The following is a 25,641-nucleotide window of genomic DNA, read 5'->3' as shown; positions in this document are numbered from 1 at the left end:
TAGTCATATATACTTTGTATTGTGGTAAAATATATAGAACGTAAAATTTACCACTTTAACCATTTTTAGCTGTGCAATTCAGTGACATTAAGTACATTTACAATGTTGTGCAATCATCACCGCTATCCATTTACAGAACATTTTCATCATCCCAAACAGAAACTCTGTACCATTAAACAGTAACTCCCCATTCCTCCCTCTCCCCAGCTCCTGGTAACCTCTCTTACCTTCTGTCTCTATGAATTTGCCTGTTCTAGATTCCTCATATAAGTGAAGTCATACAGTATTTGTCCTTTTATAGCTGGCTTATTTCACTTTATCCTCAAAGCCCATCCATATTGTAATATATACCAGAATCTCACTTCTTTTTATGGCTGAATAATGTTCTGTTGTATGTATCTAGCACATTTTGCTGATCCATTCATCTAGTGATGGACACTTGAGTTATTTCTGTCTCTTGGCTATTGTGAATAATTCTGCCATGAATATTGGTGTGCAAGTACCTGTTTAAGTCACTGCTTTCAGTCCTTTGATTGACAAAGGAGTGGAATTGTTGAGTCATATGCTAATACTATATTTAACTTTTTGAGGAACATCAAACCATTTTCCACAGCAGCTGCACCATTTACATTCCCACCAGCAATGCATGAGGATCCCAATTTCTCCACATCCTCACCAGCACATGTTGTTTTCTGCTTTTTGATAACAGCCCTCTTAGAGTGGTCTCTCATTGTGGTTCTGATTTGTATTTCCATAACTACAAATGACACTGAGCATCTTTTCATGTGCTTATTGGCTATTTGTATATCTTCTTTGGAGAAATGTTGATTTAAGTCCTTTGCCCATTTTTGAATTGGGTTGTTTGGGTTTGTTGTTGTTGTTAATAGGGCTTCATTTTTGTAATTTAAAATTAATCTATTTGGAATTTTATTTTGATATAGGGAGTGACATAGAGATCCAGCTTAATTTTTTCCTAAGGGGCTAGCCATAATTCCCAAATCATTTATTGAATAAGACTGACTGATAGGGTATCCTAATTGGTATTATCTTTAACTATGATGTACAAGGATGTGTGTATGTGTGCGTGTGTCTATGTGTATATATGTGTCTATGTGTATATACACACTTTCCACCTCTTTGAAAGCATGGTTTCCATTGATAAACACTTCAGAAGCATAACATGTTATTGAAGGGTCTTAACACACATAAGGAAATAATTTTATTATTCTGTAGTTAATCAGGGTTTCCCATATTATTTTCGGAGACAGGAATACCACAGTGTATTACAAGATAGGGTGGACTGTGCTGCAGTCCCAAGGCAATTCCAAAGTCTCAGTGATTTAACGCAGTAAAAGTTTATTTCTTGCTCAAGCCCAGTCTGATGCAATCAGTTATTAGCTTTCTTCCCAGTGGTGATTCAGGAGTCCTGTGTGCTTCCATCCTGTTGCAGCTACAACAGGAACAAATGGCTTCTAGGGTTGTCTAGGCACAGAAAGAAAGAGATGAAGGAGACACTGGCCTTTCATTGTGTCAGGCTGAAAGTGACGCAACATTTCCACTCACATTTTCATTTGCCAGAACTCATTTACATGATCCCAAACTAGCTATGAGGGAGGCCAGGACACTTTGTCTCCCACATGGCCATGGAGAGGAACTGGAGTGGTGAACACGTAGCATTGGCTTTGCCACACTCATCTTGTGCATTTGTGATGTTTCTAAAAATGTACAGTTTTTGTAATTCTAACAATTTAAAATGAAATGTAGAGAAGCTCATCGTATAGGTAAAAATCTATAACCCTTTTAAAACAATTCCTTTGTGATGTAAATAATAACATTTTAATTTTATACTAGGTTTTCATAAATAGAAAATGATGGTTGCTGATATTTAATTGAGTGCTTACTATTGTGTCAGCTACCATTGTAAGTGCTCTACATGCATTTAATCCTCACAACAGCCTGTGATGTAGGTACTAGATGAGAAGATTAAGGCACAGAGAGATTGTCATTTGCTCAGAGTATTAGTAGGCAGAGTCATCTATATAGAAGACTTACTTATCCTTTATGCTGCAGGTACTACGTAAGTCATGATTTGTAAAAGTCAGTATATGATTGCACTTGGAGTTTTTAAGATTTGGGTCGCTGCTGTTAGCATCAAATCTGAAGATCTTGAAATCTTTCCAAAGCATCTGGATTAAAGTCTGTCTCACTCAAAGAAGAAGAAAATTATATAGTACCAGCAGTTGTTATTATATTAATTGTGCTTTAGTGAACTTGCACAATTTTAAATCCTTCATCAGACTTTGTGACATGCCTAGCAGAGGTGGCTTTCCCGTGAAGCTAATGAAACCTAAACTTGAGGAGCTCTCACTTGTATCAGTTCCTCCCAAAGCCCTTTTGGTATTCCTTTGTATTTCATACTCTTGTTCATAAAAAAAGCGCTCCAAATAGCATACGCTTCAGGCTCCAGAAAACCTAGATCCACCACTGGCTGTTAGGCACAATTTTGTAGAGACGTCATTTTAGCACAAAAAGGCTAGGAGCACATGCCTTGATGCCAGACCTTCTGGATTAGAATCACCCTATGACTTTGCTGAAGTTAATTAACTTTTAAGTATTTTAGTTTTTTCGTATATAAAATGAAGTATTTGTCGTGTGTAGCCACTGAAGTCTGTGATGTAGTAGTTTGGTGGCGGTCGGTTAATGTTTTGAAAAAGATTCCTTAAATATGGTTTTAGCCAAGAAAAGGAAGAAAAGAAAAAATGACTCTCCCAGTTTTTGCAGATTGGCTCTGTGCTGTGGCACCCTTTCCGCGCTTAGCCAGGCTGTTTACAACTCTGTCTTAGTTCTCATTTCCTGCTCTGTGGAGACTGATGGTCAGCCAGAGGTAAACAGTGAGTTTTCTCAGACCTCTTCTAAGCATGCGTCCAGCATTGAGCATACATGTGGCCTCCTTGATTTCCCTGGATACATAGGAGCTCTTAAAAGCCCTTATTCTCCGATAGATCTCTTTTCCCAACCCTATCTTCCCCAGGCTTTTTGATCTGTCGACTGCTTGTCCCAACTTTTCACCCTGCACCAGCTGCTCTGATCAGTGCTTTTGCCTTTATATGCTTTCAACAAAAGCCGCTTGGAAAGCTACCCTAGTCATGGGGCTGCTCCAAATTGGGTGAAACAAAAGCAAGCCCTTGCATCTGACCTTGAGAGAGCTGCCGGACAGGTCAAAATACACAATTGCATCTTTGAGAATAAAGTCTGCTTTGCTCCCTCTGGAGCTAAAAACCTGCACCAAAAGTGTGAGTGGCCATCTTTATTCTGCTGCCCATCTTGGGAGTAGGCGGGCAATGTCAAACACGACTCTTACTGCAGTGCAGAAGCTTCTTTCTTCATTAATCTTTCCCCTGGTTGTTAAGTTTTTGTCTTGATTCCAGAGTTCTGCAAAAGTTGATCTGAGAGTTTTTTCCAGCTTGTAAGTTGCTTTCAGAGCCTTGAAAGTCCCTGCTCTGCCATTCTCATCACTGTCATGCACCTGATCCATTTTTGATAAAGCTTCTTAAGAGTATCCAAAGCTAAGTGTCAGTTAATAAAGCCACTTCAAAGTAAATATACTTTAGAAGAAGCTTCAATGACATATATTTATGTTGCTTTATGTCTTGTAAATTTTGCAAATAATTGACAATTAAATTTCAAGATAGAAAAAAATTATCTTTGTATTTCCTTGAAATGTAACAATAAGTTGTCTACTTGGCACCACATAAATGAGTTTGAAAATATGTAGATTTACTTTGCTCCACTAAACAAACAAACAAACAAACAAATAAATAAATATGGCTTTCACGTTCCAGCCCACATCTTGACATTTTTGGTGACCATATCTGTTTGATGTAGTCATTATTATCAACAGAAATGACTATAACATAGCTTTGATGAAGGTGTGTGATGAATTGGAGGGAAGAGGGAGAAGATGAGGAACAGTGTTAATTATAAGGGAAAAAAATCAGTGTATGTGATACTAAATCCAAGTAAATATTTAACTATTTGCTTTTTACTTTTAGGTGATATTATAAAAGCAGCAAGTAAACTGGATAGAGCGCATATCGTCGCTATCTTGGATATCTGTAGCTTGGGCAACAATAAAGCAGAAGTCTATCTGCATAAAATTTATAGACCAGATAATACATCTTAAAAATTGCCAAATGAAATTATTAAAGATTATAAAGAGGGCACAGCTTTAAAGATATTCTGTCATTTTGTTGGTTATTTCAGTAACTGGTTTTTAGCAAGAATATTACATAAACTCTAAAGTTAAGTTGCTTTATGTTCGTCTTGTATTTGGAGCTAACACACTTCATTCTAAATTCATTTTGAAAAGGTCATCAAACCATTTTTATGCATCAAGAAAATTTACCTTAATTCTTTCTATATGACTGTTATCTTGAATTATAGTAATTTGTGTTCACCATTCTATTTGTGAAGCGTACTTTTATTCTAAAGCCTCAGCATAAGGCATCCTGAGTTACAAGAGGCACTTTCCATGGACATTTAACATCCTCTGACTTCTATTCAGTTATAATGGGAACGTTTGAATTGCTAATTTGAAGATAAAATTCTCCTAAAGTGGTCAACCTGCATTTCTCACAACAAAACAGTTTCTATCATTTTCACAAGCACACATAGATTGTTATGGTCCAGTTGCTTTGGTCTTCAGTTTGGTCATCTGCACAGTGAGCATGCTAAACTAAATTGTCTTAAGGTTTTCCACTCCCTAGTGTAACTTCATATCCTTTGAATTTCTAAATGTTTTGGCCAGTGTGTGATCTTTAAGCCAGAGACTACAGTATGTCTGTATTCTTGTTGTGTTCATTTGTAATTTTGTTACATGTAATGTGAGTTTAAATAGTAAAAATTTATTTCAATTTAACATTTTAAGTGCTCGAGTTGAAAGTATGAAAGAGTACTAAGGGAATTGACTTATTCTGGTTGTCTATTTTACTTCATTGTTAACTTTAATTGGCCATCCCACATTTGCAAGGCTCTGTGGTTACATCTATGTGGTTAGTTACATAAGCCAAAATGACCATGAATTAAAAAGTATTCAGTATTAAGATGAATCTCATTGCAGTTAAGCTATTAACTTGTAGGGCTTCCTTCTAGGCCTGTGATTCTGTGATTTCCCATGCTATACATTTTAAATGTGTTGGGTATCTCACGAACCTCAAGACAGATGCTGGAATTTGTTCATAAATGTGTTCAGTCTTTTGTTCTTTAAAATGAGTTTAAATGTTAATTAAAATAGTGAATCCTTCTTGTGTTAAACTTTTGAGTGTATTATTAAAGAAGTTTAAACAATAACTTTTTTTGGTTTCCTGTTTCATTTTGAATGTATTTGATGTCTTGCCTCCGTATTTTTGGCCTCTGGTAGACCTATATGTACTTGCTAAATGAGCCAGTATGATTCTTCCATATGGGTTGAAAAGTGTTTATCAAACAGAATCTGGGTTTTTGTATTAAGCTATATTAAGCATTAACAGGAAATTCAGTTTTAGGGGGGTAACATCTGGGGTTTTTCTTGATTCAATCAATACACTGGGAATTTAGCAGCAAGTTAATGGAAAGCAGTTACAAAATCTTCTTCTACATTTAAAATAAGTTGTCTTAAACAATCTACAGCAACCTAAAATCACAGGAACACACGTGAATGGCTGAAGCACTTCTGCTATTCTGCCTATGGCAAGTTTATCAGTAATTTTCTAACAAACCTTCTAGTGCAAAGGGCACATAATCATTTGGACCCTCCATTACTGTACTTTGCTCTCATTTTCCCCTATAAATAATTGTGCCTAATGTAAAAATTTGAAGTAAACCTGGGCAAATGTGCCCACAGTCTTGCTTTGAAGCCATCTGGTCCTCTGAACAACTCGAAAACACCTTGAGTTGATTTCAGCCACACCGGCCATCCAGCCTGTTGGTGCCTGTCCTTTAACACCATGCTGCTTTGGAGATAACCAACTTCGATTTTAAACTGGTGCAGACACATGGCAAGGCTCAGCGCTGTTAAAAAGGCTCAGAGCTCGGCATAGTATTGTCTTTTTCCCCTCCTAGCCCCTCATTTTTAGCACTAGAGAGAGCAGCTCTGTGTTTGTGGGATTCAACGTTGTTAGAGTTTCTTTTGGGTTCTTGGCTGGGCAATGGATTTAGCAGTGCTTTTTGTTGCTGTTCCTTAGCTTGAAGTCACAAGGAGTTTCTCTGATTCTCCCGTGAGTTCAACTGGAAAGAGTCTGCCAGATGTGTAACAATAGGCAATTCAATTTTAACGCCACAGAAATGTTGGGGAAGGGGAAAAGTTAATACTTAAAAAGCTATTGACTAAAAACCTCAGGCTGCAATTTCAAAACTACACACTTCAACAGGTGTAATTTCTGTTCTCATTTTGAATGGGAAACATGAGCTCTTTTTTAAAATTTAGGATCTTTAAAAACAACTCCCATGGTGATGTATTTTATATTTTAGCAATGTTTCTATCCATATTTGGAGTTAAACATCTGTGTCCACATTTCCAGTTATTGCAAAACTGGATAGCTACTGTGGCCATTTCCTAGGAAAAATAGCAAACTACCATCAGAAGAACTTATCTTCAAGTGACAATATGTGCTCATTGATTCCAAAGCAACACAAATACACTACCGTGATGTCACTTCTGTGGTATCAACAAATCAATTCGTAAATTATGAAATATTCCATAGTCTACCACAGGACCACAGTCTCTCACTGAAGTTTCTAATTTTACATGATCCATGAAATCTGCACATTTGAAATCCTCTGGTAGGCTATTAAAAGAAGAATCTGAGCACGTGTTCTCTCTGCCACTTTTATTTCTTTTTTGGAATTATCCTGCATTAATTTTATTCATATTAAGAAAAGAACTTTTAAGAAATTAGAAACCCTTATTTGGTGACACTAAGAATATTTGATGTTTATAGCTAGATGCCTTCTGCCAATATGGACTATAGATTATAACCAATTTTATTATTCAAAGCCATTAGTATGGTTTATAATTGAGCTGGTTGCTATTTCACTGTTACCTTTTCAGGTACCTTACTAATGCAGGAGACAAAACAAAATAAGGGGACCAGCTAGATGACAAATGAGAGTCAGATAAGTGGATATAGTCCATATAAATTTTGGAGGTCATATTAAAATACAGATTCAGGCATTTTGCCTGATTCTAATGGTGCAGTTCTTAACAAATACCTGCTGAAAGGAAAAAAATCTAACAAAAAATTCTTTGCTCCCAAATCACAAAGGCACTATCTTAGGAACCTAATAAAATATGGGTGACTTTCAGTTATCTTTACCGTTGTATGGTCCTAGACATATTTGACTTTGGACGTCAAGAGATGTTGTAATATCAGATCTCAGTCATTTCTTTTATTTGACTTGAGCTAATATTAAAATTATTTTTTATTCCTTTTGAACATACAGCAGGTTAGAGTCACCCAGCCCAGAATTGGAAGGGGCTATGAATAATCAAAGCGTAACCTACATTCAATTAGAAACACAGCCCCATGCTTCCTCATCTTTAAATGATGGGTTTGCCATAGCTGGTGTTCAATCACATGGAAAATTTTGAAGTGTTCTTTGCCTAAGAGATGAGTAATTCCCTTCTCTATGCCTTTATTAATTATGTGCCTTTGCTAAGATACTTAATATTTATTAAGGTTTAAACTCTAAGTAATTGAAAAAATCCAGTAGTATTAAATGTTTGAAACATAGCAGTGGTTCTCAAACTTGGCTTCATATTGGTATCACCTGAGGAGTTTTAAAAATTACTATGCCTATGTGTCACCGTCACCCCCCAAATTTCTGATTGGGGTGTAGCCTGGGCATGAAGGCAGTTAACATCTCCTCAGGTGATTCTAATGTGCAGACAAGTTTGCAAACCACTGGTACATAGTACTGGGTCAAGCCCTTGTTAGTTTTGTTAGAGCTCAAGGTTTACCCAGTACTTTGAACTTACCTTCTATCTAGATGCTATCGTTTCATCTACTGTCAGTGCAGCTTCATCCTGAATTGTGCTGATAAGAAGGAAAAAATTTTTTAATTGATAGTTTCAAAACAACTTCTATTTTTATAGAGTTCTAGCTTATCAGATCTGGGAAAGACTTGAGAGATCAACTCTAATCCAACTTCTTTCATTGTGTAAATGGAGAAGAAGTCCGGAAGAGGTCTTTATTTTTCTGAGGATCTAACACTAGCTGTTGCAGTGTCAGCACTTGCACAACCTTTTGGTTTGTAAGATAACTTCAGAAATGTTCAGAGCACGACCTAAAGTACAAACAAACATCAAACCTTTATAGATTGGAAGTTGAAGCACAGCGAGGCTGACATAAAATGACAACAGCTAATCTGTCGATTCCGTGCTGTTTGTCATGTACAAGTTGTACGATCTAGAGTTCTTAAATTGTAAAGTGCATAAGAATTACTTGGAGAGCTATTTAAAATGGGAATTTCTAGATAGTTCCCTCCGATTTTGATTCAGGTTGACTGGGAGTCGGACCCAGGAATCTTCACTTTTAATCAATATCCAAGTGAGTCTAATGTTGATGTTCCACAGACAAAATTTTTAAAATACTGCATAAGTACTAGACCACTCGCCTTCCAGCAAATTACCTTAAGCATTAACAGGAAAACTGCATTGATGGGTATTTATTGTTCCAGGACTAATTTTACTTAACTGCAAAATTTTAAAAACAATCTAAAACTATCTTTGTAAGTTATGACTCTCTGAAAGCCATAAAAGGAAACATAAAAGCACTTCCACACAAGGCATATAATGCTGGTTACTATATAAAGTCATGCACATCAGCCTTCAGAGCAATTTAAAATAGTTTAACAAAGTTCTCTTTAATACACCAGCACTGCCACAAAGTGTTACAGAAAGTTGTCATTTTAAGAGCACATAGTGATTTTCCTTTAGAAGCAATTTAATAACTGGTAGAAAGGTGAAATCAAATCTCTAGGACTTTACTAATGAATTGCCTATTGAATGCTAATGTTGAATTTATCGCAGATGTCTATTAGCAATCAGCAAACTAATGCTTTTGACGATAACGCTTCTGTTTTCGGTTTGATAATTTTCTTTGTCTAGTGAATACAGACCTTATTATGAGTTTTAACATCAAAGTGGTAGTGCTAATAGTAAAATAAACCATTTGCCTTTACTCTGAAGTAGACCATAAGCTAATACACAAGACCTTTAAACTTTTCAGTTCAATTCCATGAGTAATTGTTAAGTGATTATTATGTGTATGTTGCTACTAATACCAAGTCTGTAGGGGAGGGGTACACCGATGAGGATAGAAAGGTTTATATTTGTATTGTGCATCTACTGGGATTTATTCATCAGGTTCTACTGCAGATTCCCTGAGCTCCCCTCCTCTGGTGTTAACTGTTGGTTCCTACCTTCAGGGTCTGGTCTAACACTAATACCTCAGGTGTCCAAGAACAGGAAGAAGCGAGGCAGGGTGTGGGGAATAGCTTCACTGACCATCTCCTTCAATAGTGTGTCCTATTTTCCTACTTTTTGTTGTCCTCTTGACTCTAGTGGTATTTCTGATTCCAGACTATTTTCCTTGGACTTCAGACTATCATTGTGCCTGCCTTCCTTTTGGCCTAGTGTCTTTCTGCTTCTCTGATAGCCTGATGCCTGTTTATCTAGTTTGCTGACTCTTGGCCCAATGAGACTCCTGATATCTCTGTTTATCTTGCTGTCCATTCATCTGCTCCTTCACTAGCCCTTGGCACACACTTCAATCTCCTTTTCCCAGCAACTTACCCAGACCAGTTGACCCCATAGCAATGTATGTCCAAGTGCAGTGAGTGTCCAAGGTACTCCTGATTAAAAACAGAGCTTGCAATAAAGGAGGCAATGAAATAAACAAATCTGTCTATACATTTGAAAGAACTAGAATTAGAAATTCTAAATGTTAAAAAATAAACCTTGAGCTGTCTTTTGTTACAGTATAACACACGGGACATAAAAATTAATGGAATGCATCAACTCAGGTATCAACCAATCAGCAAATATTTGAGTGCCTACCATGGTAAAGGCATATAATTGAAAGGAAAGGATCTCTAGCAACTGGAATATGTTTACTTTTCGATGAATAAACAAGGTAGCAGAAGATACTCCTTGGGGAGCCTGTTAAGAAAAATTCCACAAAGAAAGAAGAGGAAAAAGAGCAGTGAAATAAATCCTACTAATACCGTAGCAATAAAATGATGGCTCTCAACTTACTTCCGGCTGAACTGGTTGATAGCATATTTTAACAGGGCTTGGAAAACCAGTTTGGTGTTTTAGAGATTCTGAGAGAGGTGACTTTCAGTCTTGTCACGTGGGATTCCCAGGAGTCCAGTTCCTCATTCCAGTCCACTCCATGTTTATGAAAGTTCATTAACTGGAACAGTAAGAAGGAAAAAATGTCAGTGCAGGAAGTCACCCAATCCTGATAAGTTAACACGCAGAATAAAGTTGATGGTGTTATTTATTGCTAAGGTAGTCGTGGTTAAGGGTTACAGGTGTGCACAGTTGGAGGCGGAGCAAAAGGGAACGTAGATAAGTAAAGTGAAATAGAGCTGACGTATTCAGAGCTTACGTTGCTAGAGGTGAGATCAATTACCCACTCGCAACTGAAATTTCAAACTTCTGCTTAGCAGGGACCTGAGTGGACAAATGGTGACTGATAGTTGGAAGTATCAGCAAACATCTTAAATTTTATGCTCAAAGGAATGAGCAATGAGCCAGGAGAATAAGTCTAGTCGCTTTCGGCTGCTGGTAATTTTTACCTTTTTATTTAAAATCACAGCGTCTTTTTCAACGAACGCCTATGTGACTGTGACTTATTACAATGAAACCAGCAACCACACTATAACAGAGACATGTGAATGTGGTGTTTATGGACTAGCCTCACCAGTGGCTAATGCAATGGGGGTGGTGGCCATCCCTAAGAACAATAACTACCAAGCTTGTAACTACAACACTGAGTTTACCAATACAAAGAAGCCCTGGATTGCGCTGATAGAAAGAGGTAATTGTACATTTGCAGAAAAAATTCAAATAGCAGGCAGAAGAAATGCTGATGCTGTTGTGATTTACAATGGTCCAGAGACTGACAACCAGATGTTACAGATGGCAAATTTCGGTAAGTAATAACCGATTCCCAAAGAGGGATAATGTCTTTGTTTACCTTTAAATGATAATTCCATCTAGAATTACTCTAGGATCTGGCAATGAATAAGGTTGTAAAACAAGTGTGCTTTAAATTTTCTTGCCCGGCACAACTCAGAATTACTTTACCATTACTTAATGTTCGTAGTTGATTTGTTCCAAGGGCAAAAGCCATTCCTGAAGTGGTTCCTGTTTTCTTTCACGATATTCTTAGCTCTATTAGTTTTCTCAGTGTGTGTTATATAATTGCTTTTAATAAATGTGCCTTTAACTGTAAACATTAAAGAAAACATAAATATTTTGATTTCATTCTTAATTTGTGCTTTTCAGTTTGATTCAGTTTCTCACACACACAAAAAAAGGTTGTAGGTATTCACAAGTGTGCAGTAACTGCAAAGCCACATTATTATGATGAGACAATAGCATATTGTAAGTGTGTAAAATGTTTATAGAAATGAGAATTCAACTATCTGCTGTATGTATGAGATTTTAATCTGTTTATGGGACTAATACATATGAAACTACTCTGTAAGAAACATTATATGTTGAAAACAGTATGGCTGAAATACAATACCTCTGTAATTCACATCAAAAGTAATCTTCCCCTTAAAATGTATTTTTATGACTTTTTAAGAAAATGTAATCATCTAATTTATTAACTTTGTAAGGGAATTTACTTCTTAGTATTATTTTTATTTTATTCATTTTGTAAAATATGTCACTTTCCAAATAAGTGGTTTTAAGCCAGGGAGGAAGTAGACTTATGACCCAAGTTTTCTATACTGTATGTGGGTATAAGTATTTTTGACCCCAGACTTGACCAGAGTGGGGGAAAATGGTAATTTCAAACAGAGTAAGAGCTGGCAGAACACAGTATCAGGATAACTGGCATTATCATCATGAAATTTGGCTTCCGAGAAAATTAATGTAAATTAATTCAAACAGATTTCAAAATTGGTAAAGAGAAAATCAAATTTGTGTTAAGAATAGTAGAGTGATTGGAACATCCAGGTTGTATATATACAACATAGTGATTTAGTACTAACGTTGGAAAAACAAGCTGCTTGTTCTTCTGGGTATCAAAAAACCAGGTAAGAAGGTCTTTAGCAGTACAAAATTATTGTAAATGTACAAAACTCTACTTGCTACTTTTTGAAATATATCCGGGACATTGCCAGAACTCAGGCGTACACATTGTTTTGAAGAGCACTCCATAAACATTCCTGGCATGTTCCTGTATTTTTACAAGTAACGTTTATTTTTGTAGAAAATTAGAAATTAAAACCTGTTCTAAGGAACCTACTTCCTTTCTGTTTCAACTTAGAGATTCTGAATATTCTAGGTTTCCTTTTACGGGGAAAATCGCCTTCTGCTGTTCACTCCTCTGCTTTTTGTAAAGTATCAACAGTATCAAACTAGTAGTCATGTTTTCAAAACTTGCTTTACAACATGCAGTAGAGGACAACTGATGGAAAGTAGGTACCTAGACATTGAATTTAGAAGATTTACCAAAGACCAGTTACAGTAAATCTCTCTAAAAGGCATGCACACAGTCATTTGAATATATGTCTATGAGCAGAGCTTAAGAAACAAGGCAATTAAATTTTTCATTGAATATATACTTCCAATATGATCAAGGACATGTAATCAAAAACATTTTTAAAAACTACAGGATTGCCCCTGTTTTAAAATAAGCACACTGCATAATCATAGTAATTGTAGTAGTTAATATTTATTGCCATTTACTATATGTCAGGCACTGTTTTAGGGTCTTTATTTTATTTAATGACTATTGATCTTTAACACTGAATGATCTCAACCCCAAAGAATTAAAATTGTAAGTTAAGTGTTTTGCAGTTATAAGACCTGTCAACTAGTGTGTCATTGGAACTGTTTCCTCACAAAAATTTCCCTTATGTAGAAACTATTATATGATGCAGTTAACAAACACAGGGAAGGAAGTGTGGATACAAAAGCTCTATGATCAGCCTCGACCATTAAAGATTGAGTCATCCTTTTATAATATAAGCGAAGCTTTGTTGGTTTTCACTTTCATTAGTGTTTGGTTTAGGCACAGAGGGTGGGACCACAACTCTTCCTCCTCCTCCAAAAGCTCGTGGCTTTACCTTCCATCACCTCATCTTTTATCATCTCTGAAAACCACCTTTTCAGAAAACCACACTCTAGCCTCGTCAGGGCTGTGGCCCTTCCCTCCTTCGTTGGTTCCCCCAACTTCTAGCCTCTGGGACTACTTACTAGCCTTTCCACCATGTTGTGCCTCTTTACTTTCACTGATGTCAATGCCCTCCAACCAAAGACCACTAGGAACAGATTTGTAGTTGAAGAAGTTGGGTCTATGACTTACTGTGGCAAAGGGAGAATGCACACCCTAGGCAACAATGGGGTGTCTCAATAAGAGGGTGTGATAAAGGATGTACAGGATTCGGGCTGGCTTCAGATGATTTGAGGGAGAGTTTAAAGAAGCAGGTCATTGACCAGCCATCTCAGTTGGCCTGAAACTGAGGGACTTACTGGAACATTAGACTTTCAGTGCTAAAACCAGGAAAACCAGGTTGAGTTTGTCACTTTAGATGGCTTTGTTCTGGATTTGGATGCTGTCAGAAAATGGGGGTAATTCTGTGACTGGATTTCTAAATACATCTTACGTGCAAGTTGGGAAGATGATCCAGAAGCTACAGCTATAATTGGTGAAGAAGCAACCATCACTCACGTTGGCCAGGATGGGAGGTGCTTGGTCATTTTTGTGGCTTGGGTACTGTTCATATTTTGACTGGGTTCAGACATAATGATGGAGTGGTCTTGTTTTGTCTTGGTCCATCATGGTTACAGAATGGCCTTCTCTACTCTTGATGCTCTGTGAAATTATTTAGGTTCAGCAAGAAAACACCACAGCCTAATGGGTAGTACCAGGCCAGGTCCCAGATGTCATGGGCGACTTGCCTCCTTGTCACTGTAAATACACGATGCCCATGCCCTTACTGTTGTACAAATACATTCTCTCTCCCTTCATTTTACATATTGGTGCCTCGCCATCCCCTAGAGCCCAGCTTCAAGGTCCTCAACAAGCCTAAGGGATGCTTCTATACTCCTTGCCTCCCATGGTTTCATGATGTGGGTACAGAATATCTTTACTCCTGGACCCAGTCCATTCATACCCCTTCTACTAGCAGAATCTGTTTTCTGAAGGGTGCAACTCCAGTCTGAGAAGAGCTCCCACTGAGGAGGAATGGCATGTAGCCTAGTACTTGGAGGTAAACCTTTCATTTTAAGTTTCCCAGTTTGCAATGTGTTTTGATTTGGCATTGTGATGGGGTTGGAAATAGGATATGCTATGTAATTAAGTAATTAGGTAAATTTGTAACAACCCTTTCCAAATGCTTCAGAGACATCCAGTCAGTTCTGTCCCAGCTGTGCAAGAAAAGTCAGGACTCCTCAGTTATTAAAGAAGCAAATTCAGAATATATTAAGTACTTGCTTGCTGACCGAACAGGTTTTGAAAGTTATAGTATTAATAAGTAAATAGCCCTAAGAAACGATTAGATTTGAATGTAGTTTATTTCCACAAAGTCAGTAATTTGAAGGGAATAAAATGGTTCTTACGTTTTGATTGTTTTGATCGCATTCAACGAAATGGGTTTACGGGGTGACGTGTGCAGCATTTCAGAATCCCCCAAACTCACCAATTCCCAAGCAATTAAGTGCATGGAAAGGAAGGGTTTAATCAGAGCAGCAAACTCACATATTTTAGAAAAATGTTTTTCTAGAAATGAGACAGGAAATAAAAGCATAGTATATAAATGATGTGAGAAGATAAAAACTTCAATAAGGTTTAGATTCAGATGTATACATACAGGAAGTGTTGAATTCAAGAAAACTGATCAGTTCCACTTGAAATGAATCTCAAATCTGTCCAGGTGTAGCCATCTACAAGATTTCTTCCTCAGACCTCTGCAATAACCTCCTAAAGCATCTCCTGGCTTCCCTTGCTCCCCTTCCAAGCCTACTCCTCACACCGAAGCCAAAGTGACTTATTAGAAAAAAAAAAAGTCATACCCTGTTTAAAACCCTTCAGGAGCCTCCCAAGGCACTTGGAATAAATTCAGATGCTTTCCATGTCCTTACCCGGCCATGAATCAGCTGGCTCGTGCCTCCCACCCTGACCTCATCTTCTCTCACTTCCCCGCACTCCCCCTCACTGAGCTCTAGCCACACTGGGCTCCTTTCAGTCCCTCAATCCCACTAAACCCTCCCCTGCCTTGAGCCTGAAAGTACCTGAAACCTCCTTCTTCTTCATGCTCCCACATCTCATTAAACCTAGAGTTCAGCTGATTCAATCTCCAAGCATTTTTTTAAATGGAGGGACTGGGGATTGAACCCAGGACCTCGTGCACGCTAAGCATGTGCTCTACCACTGAGCTACTAAGCTATACCCACCACCCCCTCTAAGCATTTCTGAAATCCATCCCTTTTCCCACGTCTGCTGCTTCCATCCAAACCCAGGCCAATATCTCTCACCCATCTCACTGCAATAGCCTCCCTACAGGTCTCCCACCTACTCTGTCCCTCTACAGAGTCTGGTCTCCCACACAGCAGCCAGAGTGATCCCATGAAAAATGTAAGTCAGTTACAATTAGAATAAAATCCAGGTTTCATGCCATGTCCTACAAGGCTCTATGTGATGAGATCTTATTCCACAACCCTCTCTTCCACACGCCTGTGCGTCAGCCAGTCCGGTCTTCCCTCTGTTTGTAAACCAATAGAGAAACATGAGTGAGTTTTTGCACTTGCTGTTCCCTCTCCCTAAGTCATGTCTCTTTCATATTTTCACATAATGCTGCCTCCAAAAATATAACCATGTCACTACCACCAGTCTAGTTCAGGCTACTAGCATCTCTCACGCTGGCTCCTGCAAATGGCTTCCATCATGGGCTCCTTTTTCCACCCTTGCTGTCTACCCTGTGCTTTCTCAACATGACAGCTGGCATGATCCTCTAAAAATAGACGTCTGATCACCTTGCTCCTCTTCTTAAAGCCCCCCACCTAGCGACTTTTCCTTGTTCTTTGAATAAAATCTAAACTTTACCATGCCTAAAAGGACTTGTGTGCTCTGGCCTCTGCCTACCTCTCCAGCCTAACAGGGCCACTCCCCCCTCTCTCTCAGAATGCCCCTTTAGTATTCTCTCCCTCTGTTGTCAGCAATCCTTGGTTCCTAAGTCCTCTTACCCCAGCTACCCCTCTTCCATCACTCAAGACTACCTTCCCTAGACAGGAAGGACTTCATGTAAATAAATTATATCCGTTTCTACCTAGACTTGCGGGTCCTACGCCTTACTCATTTAGATAATTCTTAGATATTTCAGAGCTCCTCGGATAAAGTCTCCCAGGGGGAATTTTACTTGTACCTGGAAACAGCATGGTTTAAGCAAACAAACCTGACTTCTAACTGGTGATAATATACGTTTTTGACAGAACTGTGGAACAGCCAATTGGGAGAAATCATATTTCAGAGCATCCCTTATCACATCAAATAAGCAACAACCTATTCCACCTACGTTCAGAGCCTGCCATGATCAAATAAATGTTTAACAATATAATACTATTAGTTATAAAGTTTTAGATTTTTAGATGTATATCATATTTTTATTTAAATTTTAATAGTGTTTATTATTGTGTGCTCTTTTAATGACTTCACCATGAAATGACAGTGACACCATGTAATTAAATAAACTAGTTTCTGGCAATAATCAATACACTGGCATCTTCACAGTGGAAAGTACAAATAGAGGGAAAGGAATATTTGTTTTATAATTTGTTTGCTTTCAATTTCTATTTTAAGTTACTGTGTCAAGTATCATTATTCCTAATATTGGGGGCTCTTTTTTTTCCTTTCAGCATGGCACTTTTTTACCTTACCCTTTGTGAAGGCGATTGTTGACAATAAATATTCTATCAGCTATGTGCCAAACACTCTTCTAAGTGTAGTTAATCATTTCCACAATCCATGAGATACAAAGTGTTAGTATTCCCATTTTATATATAAGGAAATTGAGGCATAGAAATGTTGGTTAAATCCCCTCATGGCCATACAGCTAGTAGACTGCAGAACTGGGGTTTGAACTCTGATATCCTGACTCCAAAATCTCTGCTTTTAATCAGTACACATTACTACCTTTCTGGTGAGTATACACTATGCAAGGTATTGTATAAAAATGGTACAAAAACAAGATCATTGCCCTCAAGGAAGAAAATGTAGTAGGGATAACTGATATTTCTAAAACTAATAGAGGCAGAATATAAAAAGCACTATTAATGGAAGCATTAAGATGACTGGAGCTGAAGAGATTAAGAAATTATGAGGTCATGGTGTTGGAAGGGTCATCAACATGAATGTTAAAGTTATAGAAGATGATAGCAGAGAACTCAAAGATCAGTACTGAGCTCTAAAACGGAGAGCTACAGGGTAGGCAGTCATAAAGTGGGGTATTTCTGTTACAGTTTCAGTAGTTGAGCAGATCAGGATGATAATAACGTCCAGAGTATGGCCACGGCAGTGGGGTGACTCTGATGTAATAGAGACAAAGGTCCCTGAAGTTGAGTCACAATGAGGCCAGATGTTGGACCATGGAAGTGCTTAGAGTGGAGAGAATGACTGCAATCCAAATGACAAAGTCTTCACACACGTGGGGAAATGACTGGGAGGTTGGTCCATGACCAAACAGGGAGGAAAGTGACAAAAGGTGGTAAAACCAAGTGCCATGAGTCTCCTGACTGTCATGAGTCTTCAAGAAATGGGTTTTATTCATGAGGGGGAGGGGGGAAGAGGCCTGGAAATCACTATGTGGGAGTGAGGACACCCCTTGTAGCCCTAAAATATGTGGGGTACAGAAGGATGAGCTGCCTCTACTAAAACTAACTGAGGGAGAAGTGGTGAGATGGGTCAGGGGCCATAAGATTAAGTATAACCCTCAGTGAAGATGAAATGAGGGAATTTTACCAGTTAAGCCTGTGTCATGTAACCAGAAATCTAGAAGTCACAGTGGAAAATTTAGGGGGGAAAGCAATGGAAGAAGGTAATGAGCCATATGGAGGGGGAGCACAGAATTGAAGGTTAAACAAACTTGTTTCCATTTGGGGCAATGACTCAGGATGATATGAATGTGAAACCAGGAAGCATTAGTGTGAAGGCTTCAAACTAAATTCAGGAATAAAGTTGTCTCAGATAAACACAGGACTTTGTTCACCAGTTTAGAAGGCTGGCCTTGTATATAAAACATAAGAGAATTACTCGCAAGAGAGCAGGTCGTATTGGAGGAGTTGAGAAGGGCAGAGCTGAATCGGGCAGAGATGAAAATATGAAAAAATTGAGATCAGAAGAGTCGCAGAGCTGTGGCTGCAGATTACAAGGGAGAAAGAGGGGGCATGTTAATGTTTGGGCAGGGACGGGGAGCACACTGAAAGGTCACAGGTGCAGAATGATCCGAGTATAAAACTAACCAGCCCTAAGGGTCCAAATGGAACTTCTTTAAAGCCTTAGATCAGGGGTAAGTTGAGGCTTGAGTTGGGTGTTACATAGATATCTGGAGGATGTTTCATAAAAACATGAAATCCTTATAAAAAGATGAGCACGTGAAAAAAAAACCTCTTTGGGGCCATTTTAATATATTAAGTGTTCTGGGAAATGATCTGTTTGTTATGACTAATGCTAATTACCTATCTTGGCATTTGAGGAGATTAGGCTTTTAGTAAAAACTGGTAGAAACCTAGTCAAGGCCTTTGGATGTCAAAATTGCAATGATTAAATGCCTGGATGCCCTGCATTTTAGAATTGAATTAAATCCAATCTACATTTACTTGTGTATATTTTTAGCTTTCAAATGGAAATGTAAATTGAGTTCTTTTCCTCAAAGCAGTCAATTCAGTGGAGGAGGCTGAGGAGGAGGAGGAGTGTAGAATCAGTCAAATAGGATGTTTGACATTATTTTAGCTTTAAAAAATGTCTACATGGACCAAAAAACCATTTGTCAAATTAATTTTCCACTGATTATTTTTATTAGCCTCATGTAGGATATAACCAGCATCTAAATGCTCAGTACCTTGTGTATAGTAAGATTAGCTGCAGTTGGAGGCCACAGTGGTTAATTCTGAGAAATTCAGTACCATTCCAACCATACAGGCAAATGTTCTTAGAAAATTAGTCTTGTCAAAAAGCCAGGATATGCAAAAAGGCCGTTATTTACCAAAGGGCTTTGTGGAGAACTCTTGTAACAGAACTCAGATGGAGAGAGGGGAGTTGCATTTTGGCTAAAGGAAGATGTGTGGTTTCTCTGACCACTTCACACACAAAAAATGTACCCTTTCTCCCCTGAAAACTGCAGCCCTTTGGCTCAACGAGGAAGCATAAAGAAGGCCTAAAGAGAAATACTAGGGCTCTAACCTGATACATATTACCACAAGATACATCACCCACCTGGGATGCAGGGGTGCGGTTAAATGCTAGGGCATAAAGCCCTGGGGTGTTTGTTATTCCTTCTTGTTTACACATCCATAGCCTGGGCCTGGGGAGCCTCTGCAGTGACTAAGAGTTAAGCTCTTAGGGAGACCAAGCTCTGGCTGACAACTGGGAATAAAAGAAGACATTAAAAAATGTTTTTTTCCCCTTTAAAAAGCAAGGGTTTCCTTCTTCATTCAAGAAATATTTACTGAGAGCCAACTATTTGTCCCGTCTTCCCAAGTTTTACATTTCATAGTTCTCTCTCTCATCCCTCAACAGGATGACATGGGTATAGGGCATGGGCTTTGCAGGGGGACAGATCCAGATATGAATACCAGATCTACTATTGTTTTCTAGCTGTGTGATCTTGAACAAGTTACTGAACTTCTCTGAATTCCAGTCTTCTCATCTTTGTCCTCTCATCTCTAAAATAGGAATAGTATAGTACTGCCTGAGAGACTGGCTGCGAGGATTAAATGAGCTAACACATGGAAAGAAAGCCCTCAGCATGGTGCCTATTCCACAGTAGACACTCCAGGAGATGGAAGTCATGGGATGATGCTGATGAAGTCAGCCCCCTCTTGGTTTATTTTCCCTCTTCGCCTATCTGTCTCTTTCTCACTTTAAAATCTTGGCCAAAACTTATGTTCTATCAGAAACCTTTCTTGATTAACAATTTACCCCAGTCTCTCCTTTGCTTGGCACCTAATCAACATTAATAAACATAGTTTAGGTCACATTCATTTGCTTTTTGTCTCTTTTTATGTATTCTTGTGTACTTATTTTTGTCTTTCCTGGATTCCCAATTAACATAGACTAATAGGTTCACAGACTAAACGCAAAAGAATATAAATCTTCCATGGACTCAGAAGTCCCTTCAACTGAAACCCTGTCTGGTGGCCATTCATTTACTGTTTGAGGACTTGCAGTGACAGACAACTCATGTCACAAGGTAGTTCCATGCACTACTGGACAGCTGAAGCTTTGAGAAAGTTATTTTTCAAGTTACACCAAAATATGCCTCCCTCTGACTCTCATACATTGTTCCTAGTTGTGCCCTCTTGAACAATATCAGACATTAGACTGTTCACTAAATGAAGTGGTCTTCTATATACTTTATATCATTCATTCAATTCTTAATCAGTGGTATTGACTTTTTGGTTTGAATTTGTTTCTTACCACTAAAATCTTTTTTTTTAATCTGTTGATGGGGAGGGGGCATTCCCTTTGCTTTTTGAGAATAACTTCACTTTTTGTGTCTTGGAGAAGGCTTTGGAGCCAGTCACCTGTGTAATGTGATTTGTTGGGTCCAAGGACTCCCCCCCTGCCCCAAAATATCCTCCACCTTATGATGTATTATCTGAAATTTTGTCCATCAATAAAGCAGCATTCCTTTGGGTTTTAAAAGCTATAAGGTCTTTGAGTCTCTGTTTGAAAGGCACATCCTGAGAGAGGTAACATCTTAACCTTAACAACTGATACCATAATAGGGATGAATTCATTGATAGTGACTTGAATGCAAAATAGCAGACAGGATGAGGTGTGACCTGGAAGCAAAACTAGACTGTTGGAGATCCAGGCACCTCGTTTCATTCATCTCAGGATACACAGCACTTAGCATAGTGACTAAATAACACTAGGCCCTCACTGATGAATGAATGTACAAATGAACAAATGAATGAATGAATATGGCTGAAAATGGGAGTATATGCTCTCCCAAACAGATATTACCAACTTCACAATTCTGTCTCCAGCCAACGGAGTGTAGTACCACCAAGAAATGGTGGAGTCCCTCAGCTTAACGACAACCTTGCTGGCTATTCACAGTGTTCTTTGTGTCTCCATCGCCCATCCCTGAAGCTATTTGGTGTCTCAACTCCAGCTGCCACTCGGGGACATGACTTCTTTGTTAGGCTGCTTCTATATATAAAGCTCTGGCAATAGGAACTGCCTAGATTACCACCAGTGATTCACACACCTACACAGAGAGCTTCTGCCCACACGGGGTCATGGAGTGAAGGAACCAGATTCCAGTTCAGGTCTTGTTTCACTGCACACTATTGTGGAATTAAAATTCCTCTCTCACTTATTCATATGAGCTATTGTGGACGTAGTGATCTACATCACACTATGTGAATTTGAGTAGAGTATAAGGAAAACACATTAATTCTCACCAGTGTTTAATCTAAGTTAAAAATGTAGGGTTGGCACTTAGAGGAGTGGGGAGATGATTAACTGCCTTCAGAGAATGGAAACTCTTTTTATGCAGTACATAAAAGCAACGATTTCCCTGCAAACAATCTTTGCCTATTCATTAAAGGATCTCCAGCAGTGCTTCTCTTTGGCATGATTGTAGTACCAATTCATTTGTGTTATTGTATTACTTGCAAAATACTAAAGCTGCATTTTGTATTTGGCTAAATTGTTAACAGAAAGGCCTATCTGACAGGAAATCTCTGAACTATGGAAGGGCATTTTTGAGAATCTTTTTTCAGACATTCACAGTAATGTAATCAAAGCTAATGAAATACAGAAATCTGCTTCAAAGAACAATGTAAATGACTGTAATTAATAGTCCAATTGCTTTTATGTAAATGAATACTTTCTAAGGCACGAGAAAAATTGGTTTTCTTGTACAAGGTAACTGTTCCCAGTGCAGAGCTTATATACCCCATAAATTTTCTTTCATCATAGAATGAGTCCTTGTCCTCCTCCAAAATAATGAAATATTACTATATTCTATAATTCCAATTATAGAACTTGCCAACTTCAAGCAAGTCTGATTTAGTAAAGTTTTATTCTAGGTGCAAAATAATGTCATAATGAAAGTAGAGTTCTATTTTCCTTATTCTGTATATTTGGAATGTACCTTTGGCAGTGAAAAAAGTCAAATCTAAAAGGATATACACATTGTTCATTTGTGAAAATTGTTTAAACTAATGGATAGCCTACTACTGCTTCTCTAAAGAAAGCGATGTCCACAGCCCACTAATCCTCTCTGTGAATACTTAAAATGTTAGTAAAGTGGTAAATATTGACAAGATGTGTCTCCTTCAAGCAGTAATGCCTTACAAATCTGGTACTTTCGGCTTCCATTTAACAGACCTGTGCCCTTAACCTGTAATTACATTTTGAAAACATGAAGTTGTGGTGTTTTGTGGGGTTTTTGACATTTATTTGGGACATTTTTGTGCTATAACTTCTTATGGGGATATTTCCATTTCCTTACAGTAAGATCTTGGAGATAGTCCATATTTTAAAAAATGTCTTCTCAAATCACAGTCCTTATTTGCGCTTTAGAGGAAGAAAGTATTCCTCAAAGTGGAAGGGTAATTCAAGACTACTCTGCCTTCAGCCAAGCAAAACAGCAAAAGTAAACAAACAAAAACCCTATTGTCCTCAGTTTACATTCAGATAAATTTAATTATGGCATAGATTGCAGTATTCTGATTTCTGAGAGGCTAAACAGTAAAGTATCATGTTCTACTGAAATATGAAAAAAAAATCATCTAAATTCCTTTACTGTATTTGTTTTCCTGTCTCTGAGTCCATTTCACCCTTGTCTTTGACATACCACTAACCTTCATAACAAAAGAAAAGCAGTGAAGACTAATACACACCAAAAGGCAAATTTCTAGTGCTCCAACAATTACTTTTGTACCTGGTATTATTTATTTTGTTAATGGCATAAGCAATTGAGGATGATGTCTCAGAAAACTCAGAGAACAATGATTTCATTGAGGGCATTGACTTAAATGAGTCCAGGAGAATTTTCAGTTTGATAAAAATAAAAACCTTTTGGATTCCTAGGGGTATGAAAACTGATCTTGGTGCCTTAGGGAGAAATTCATAAAGAAAACAACATTATTCTGACCAGTTCTATTTTTTGGAGTGCCAGTTGGGGCCAGGGAGAGCAGAAACAGTAGTCTCTAGATTTTGTCTAGTTTCATGATTTGCTTCTTCTGAAGCTATATGCAGGAACATGTGGCTATGTGTGCAATTTGAACAAGCAAACTGTGTACACCTCTATATGACTGTAAGGAAGTTCTGGGGAAGATACTTGGTGATATTTGTTACTTTTACCACAGAGGATGTTAAAAAATATTTTGATCTGTGAAAAATATAGAAATAATTTTTCCTAAAGAAACCATAGAACCTAAATCCCCATTCTTCTCCAAAAATATTTTGATCCAAGAAAAATATATAAATAATTTTTACTAAAGTAACTACTGAACCTAAATCCCCATTCTTCCCCAAAACATCCACTCAATTTACAGGAACAGCTGCTGATTTATAGGATTTGGTCTCAGATAAAACCCTTGGGAGGGGGGCAGGAGGTAGGTGGCAATGCATCTTTGCAAACCCTGAAAAAATCTTGAATTATAATCCACCTTTTCACAGATATCCTCTTGTAGCAGAATTATTTAGTTGGTTTGTATAATAATGTGGTAATTACATAAAATATAATAATTGCAGAGTTATTTAGTTGGCTTACATATCTATGGGGAGACTACCTGACAGTAAGATCGTCTTGCTTCATAAAACACAGGGGAATTCCCAAGCACATACGGAAGTTTTCGTTTCTTTGTATCTAGATAACATTTAAAAATTTCCTTTTGAAACTAGCTAAGTGAGCCAGACTTATCTGTGTCAGAGAGACTCATGAATCTGTATTTAGGGTTAATTCATTGCATGTGATAGTTACAGTGGAATTCGTTTTCTCAACGCACTGTACCACCAGATGACACAGCATTTTTCTGTTCCAACCTTATGAAAGAAAGGCCCAGCAGAGGGCACGTTGAGCACTTATGACTTAATCCAAACACCTTGGTACTTGCCTCAAGCATATTTAAACAGTAACATGCGATATTGGCATCTGAAGTAAAATTTCCAATGTCTTCTGACATCATGTGGCAACTCTTTCAATTAAGAGGACACGAAGCTACTCAGTCAAGTTCAGCCAAATAGATTAAAATAAAACAAAAATCAATCTGATTGATTACTTTAAAACCAAGCACCTTGAAGATGTGCATAAATTCCCAGAATGAATAAGACTAGTGAGTCCATAGATTCTCTTTAGTGGTTACTTGCTCATGGGAGCAAGGTGATATACAGAATATAAATATGCTAAGTTATGCCATTAATTTAATTATCTGCATGCAGCTAGTCCACTGGCAGTGTTTAAATCTCAGGCTGACTTTCTTTGATCACTCAAGCTACTTCAGAGTCACCTCTTATGGGTCTGAAGGGAATGCCTGCATAAAACATAAGATGAAAATGTGCTGAAAAATGCATTTCAAAGCCAACTCCAAGTGTCTTTGATAATCTGCTCTTTTGTATTATCTACATCACTGCTTCCCATCTAGTATCTGTAATTGAGATCTGACTCAATTCTTTTTTAGAGGCCTAATAAACAATGACCCTGAGGAAACTACATCCTCAATAGAATAATTCAGGTGCGTACCTAGCTTTAGGTGGAAAATGAAATTCAATTCAAAAAATAAAAAAGTTTATTCCAACATTTGAAGGAGAAAGCCAGGAAGGCAAGAATATTGTTTACATTTTAAGAATATAATTCTTCTAATAAGAGAAAGATCATCAGAGCTTTGGTAAATGACTACTACTTTAAGTGTGAATGTCTTCTACTCCTAAATACTTGACAAACTGCAATGAACCAGAAAGCTGCTTATTGCAAGACTCAAGTTCTCTTGTATTTTCTCCACCTTTCTTCTGCCTATACAGCTAAGATGATACTCAACTCAGTTATTTATTTTCCCATCACAGCATTTAAAATCTTGCTCTTCCCTCTCTTTCTATTTTAATAACCTGTTGCCACAGTTAGTATCACATATGTTCATATGACACCAAAATAAATAAAAGATACTAGTTGAACAAGGCAACTGAA

General features: G+C 37.8%; 2 protein-coding genes and 1 long non-coding RNA gene across 5 annotated transcripts in view; 2 read left to right on the top strand and 1 right to left on the bottom strand.

Moving 5' to 3' along the window:
* RADX (RPA1 related single stranded DNA binding protein, X-linked) overlaps positions 1-5,347 on the top strand; it is a 69,244-nt gene extending 63,897 nt beyond the window's left edge. The window contains exon 14 of the mRNA XM_010946131.3: positions 4,053-5,347. Within this exon, the coding sequence (XP_010944433.1) occupies positions 4,053-4,183 (131 nt within the window). The 3' untranslated portion in view covers positions 4,184-5,347. The remainder of the gene's footprint in view (positions 1-4,052) is intronic.
* LOC141576220 (uncharacterized) lies at positions 1,203-17,173 on the bottom strand. Its single transcript, XR_012504512.1, has 4 exons — positions 15,874-17,173; positions 10,295-10,454; positions 8,015-8,072; positions 1,203-1,482 (listed from the first exon to the last, which is right to left on the bottom strand). It is a non-coding gene; the product is annotated as an uncharacterized LOC141576220 (long non-coding RNA).
* The window catches only part of RNF128 (ring finger protein 128), a 75,118-nt gene continuing 60,123 nt past the window's right edge, over positions 10,647-25,641 (top strand). Inside the window, exon 1 of one of the 3 annotated variants that reach the window (XM_074358791.1) lies at positions 10,647-11,198. In XM_074358791.1, coding sequence (XP_074214892.1) covers positions 10,793-11,198 — 406 coding nt within the window. In that variant the 5' untranslated portion in view covers positions 10,647-10,792. The remainder of the gene's footprint in view (positions 11,199-25,641) is intronic. The other 2 variants (XM_045509992.2, XM_045509991.2) reach the window with 2 other exon arrangements.

Source organism: Camelus bactrianus, chromosome X, assembly GCF_048773025.1.
Source record: "Camelus bactrianus isolate YW-2024 breed Bactrian camel chromosome X, ASM4877302v1, whole genome shotgun sequence".
Taxonomy (NCBI): Eukaryota; Metazoa; Chordata; class Mammalia; order Artiodactyla; family Camelidae; genus Camelus; species Camelus bactrianus.
The sequence above is the reverse complement of the archived record's forward strand: the minus strand, read 5'-3'. Positions and strand labels throughout refer to the sequence as shown.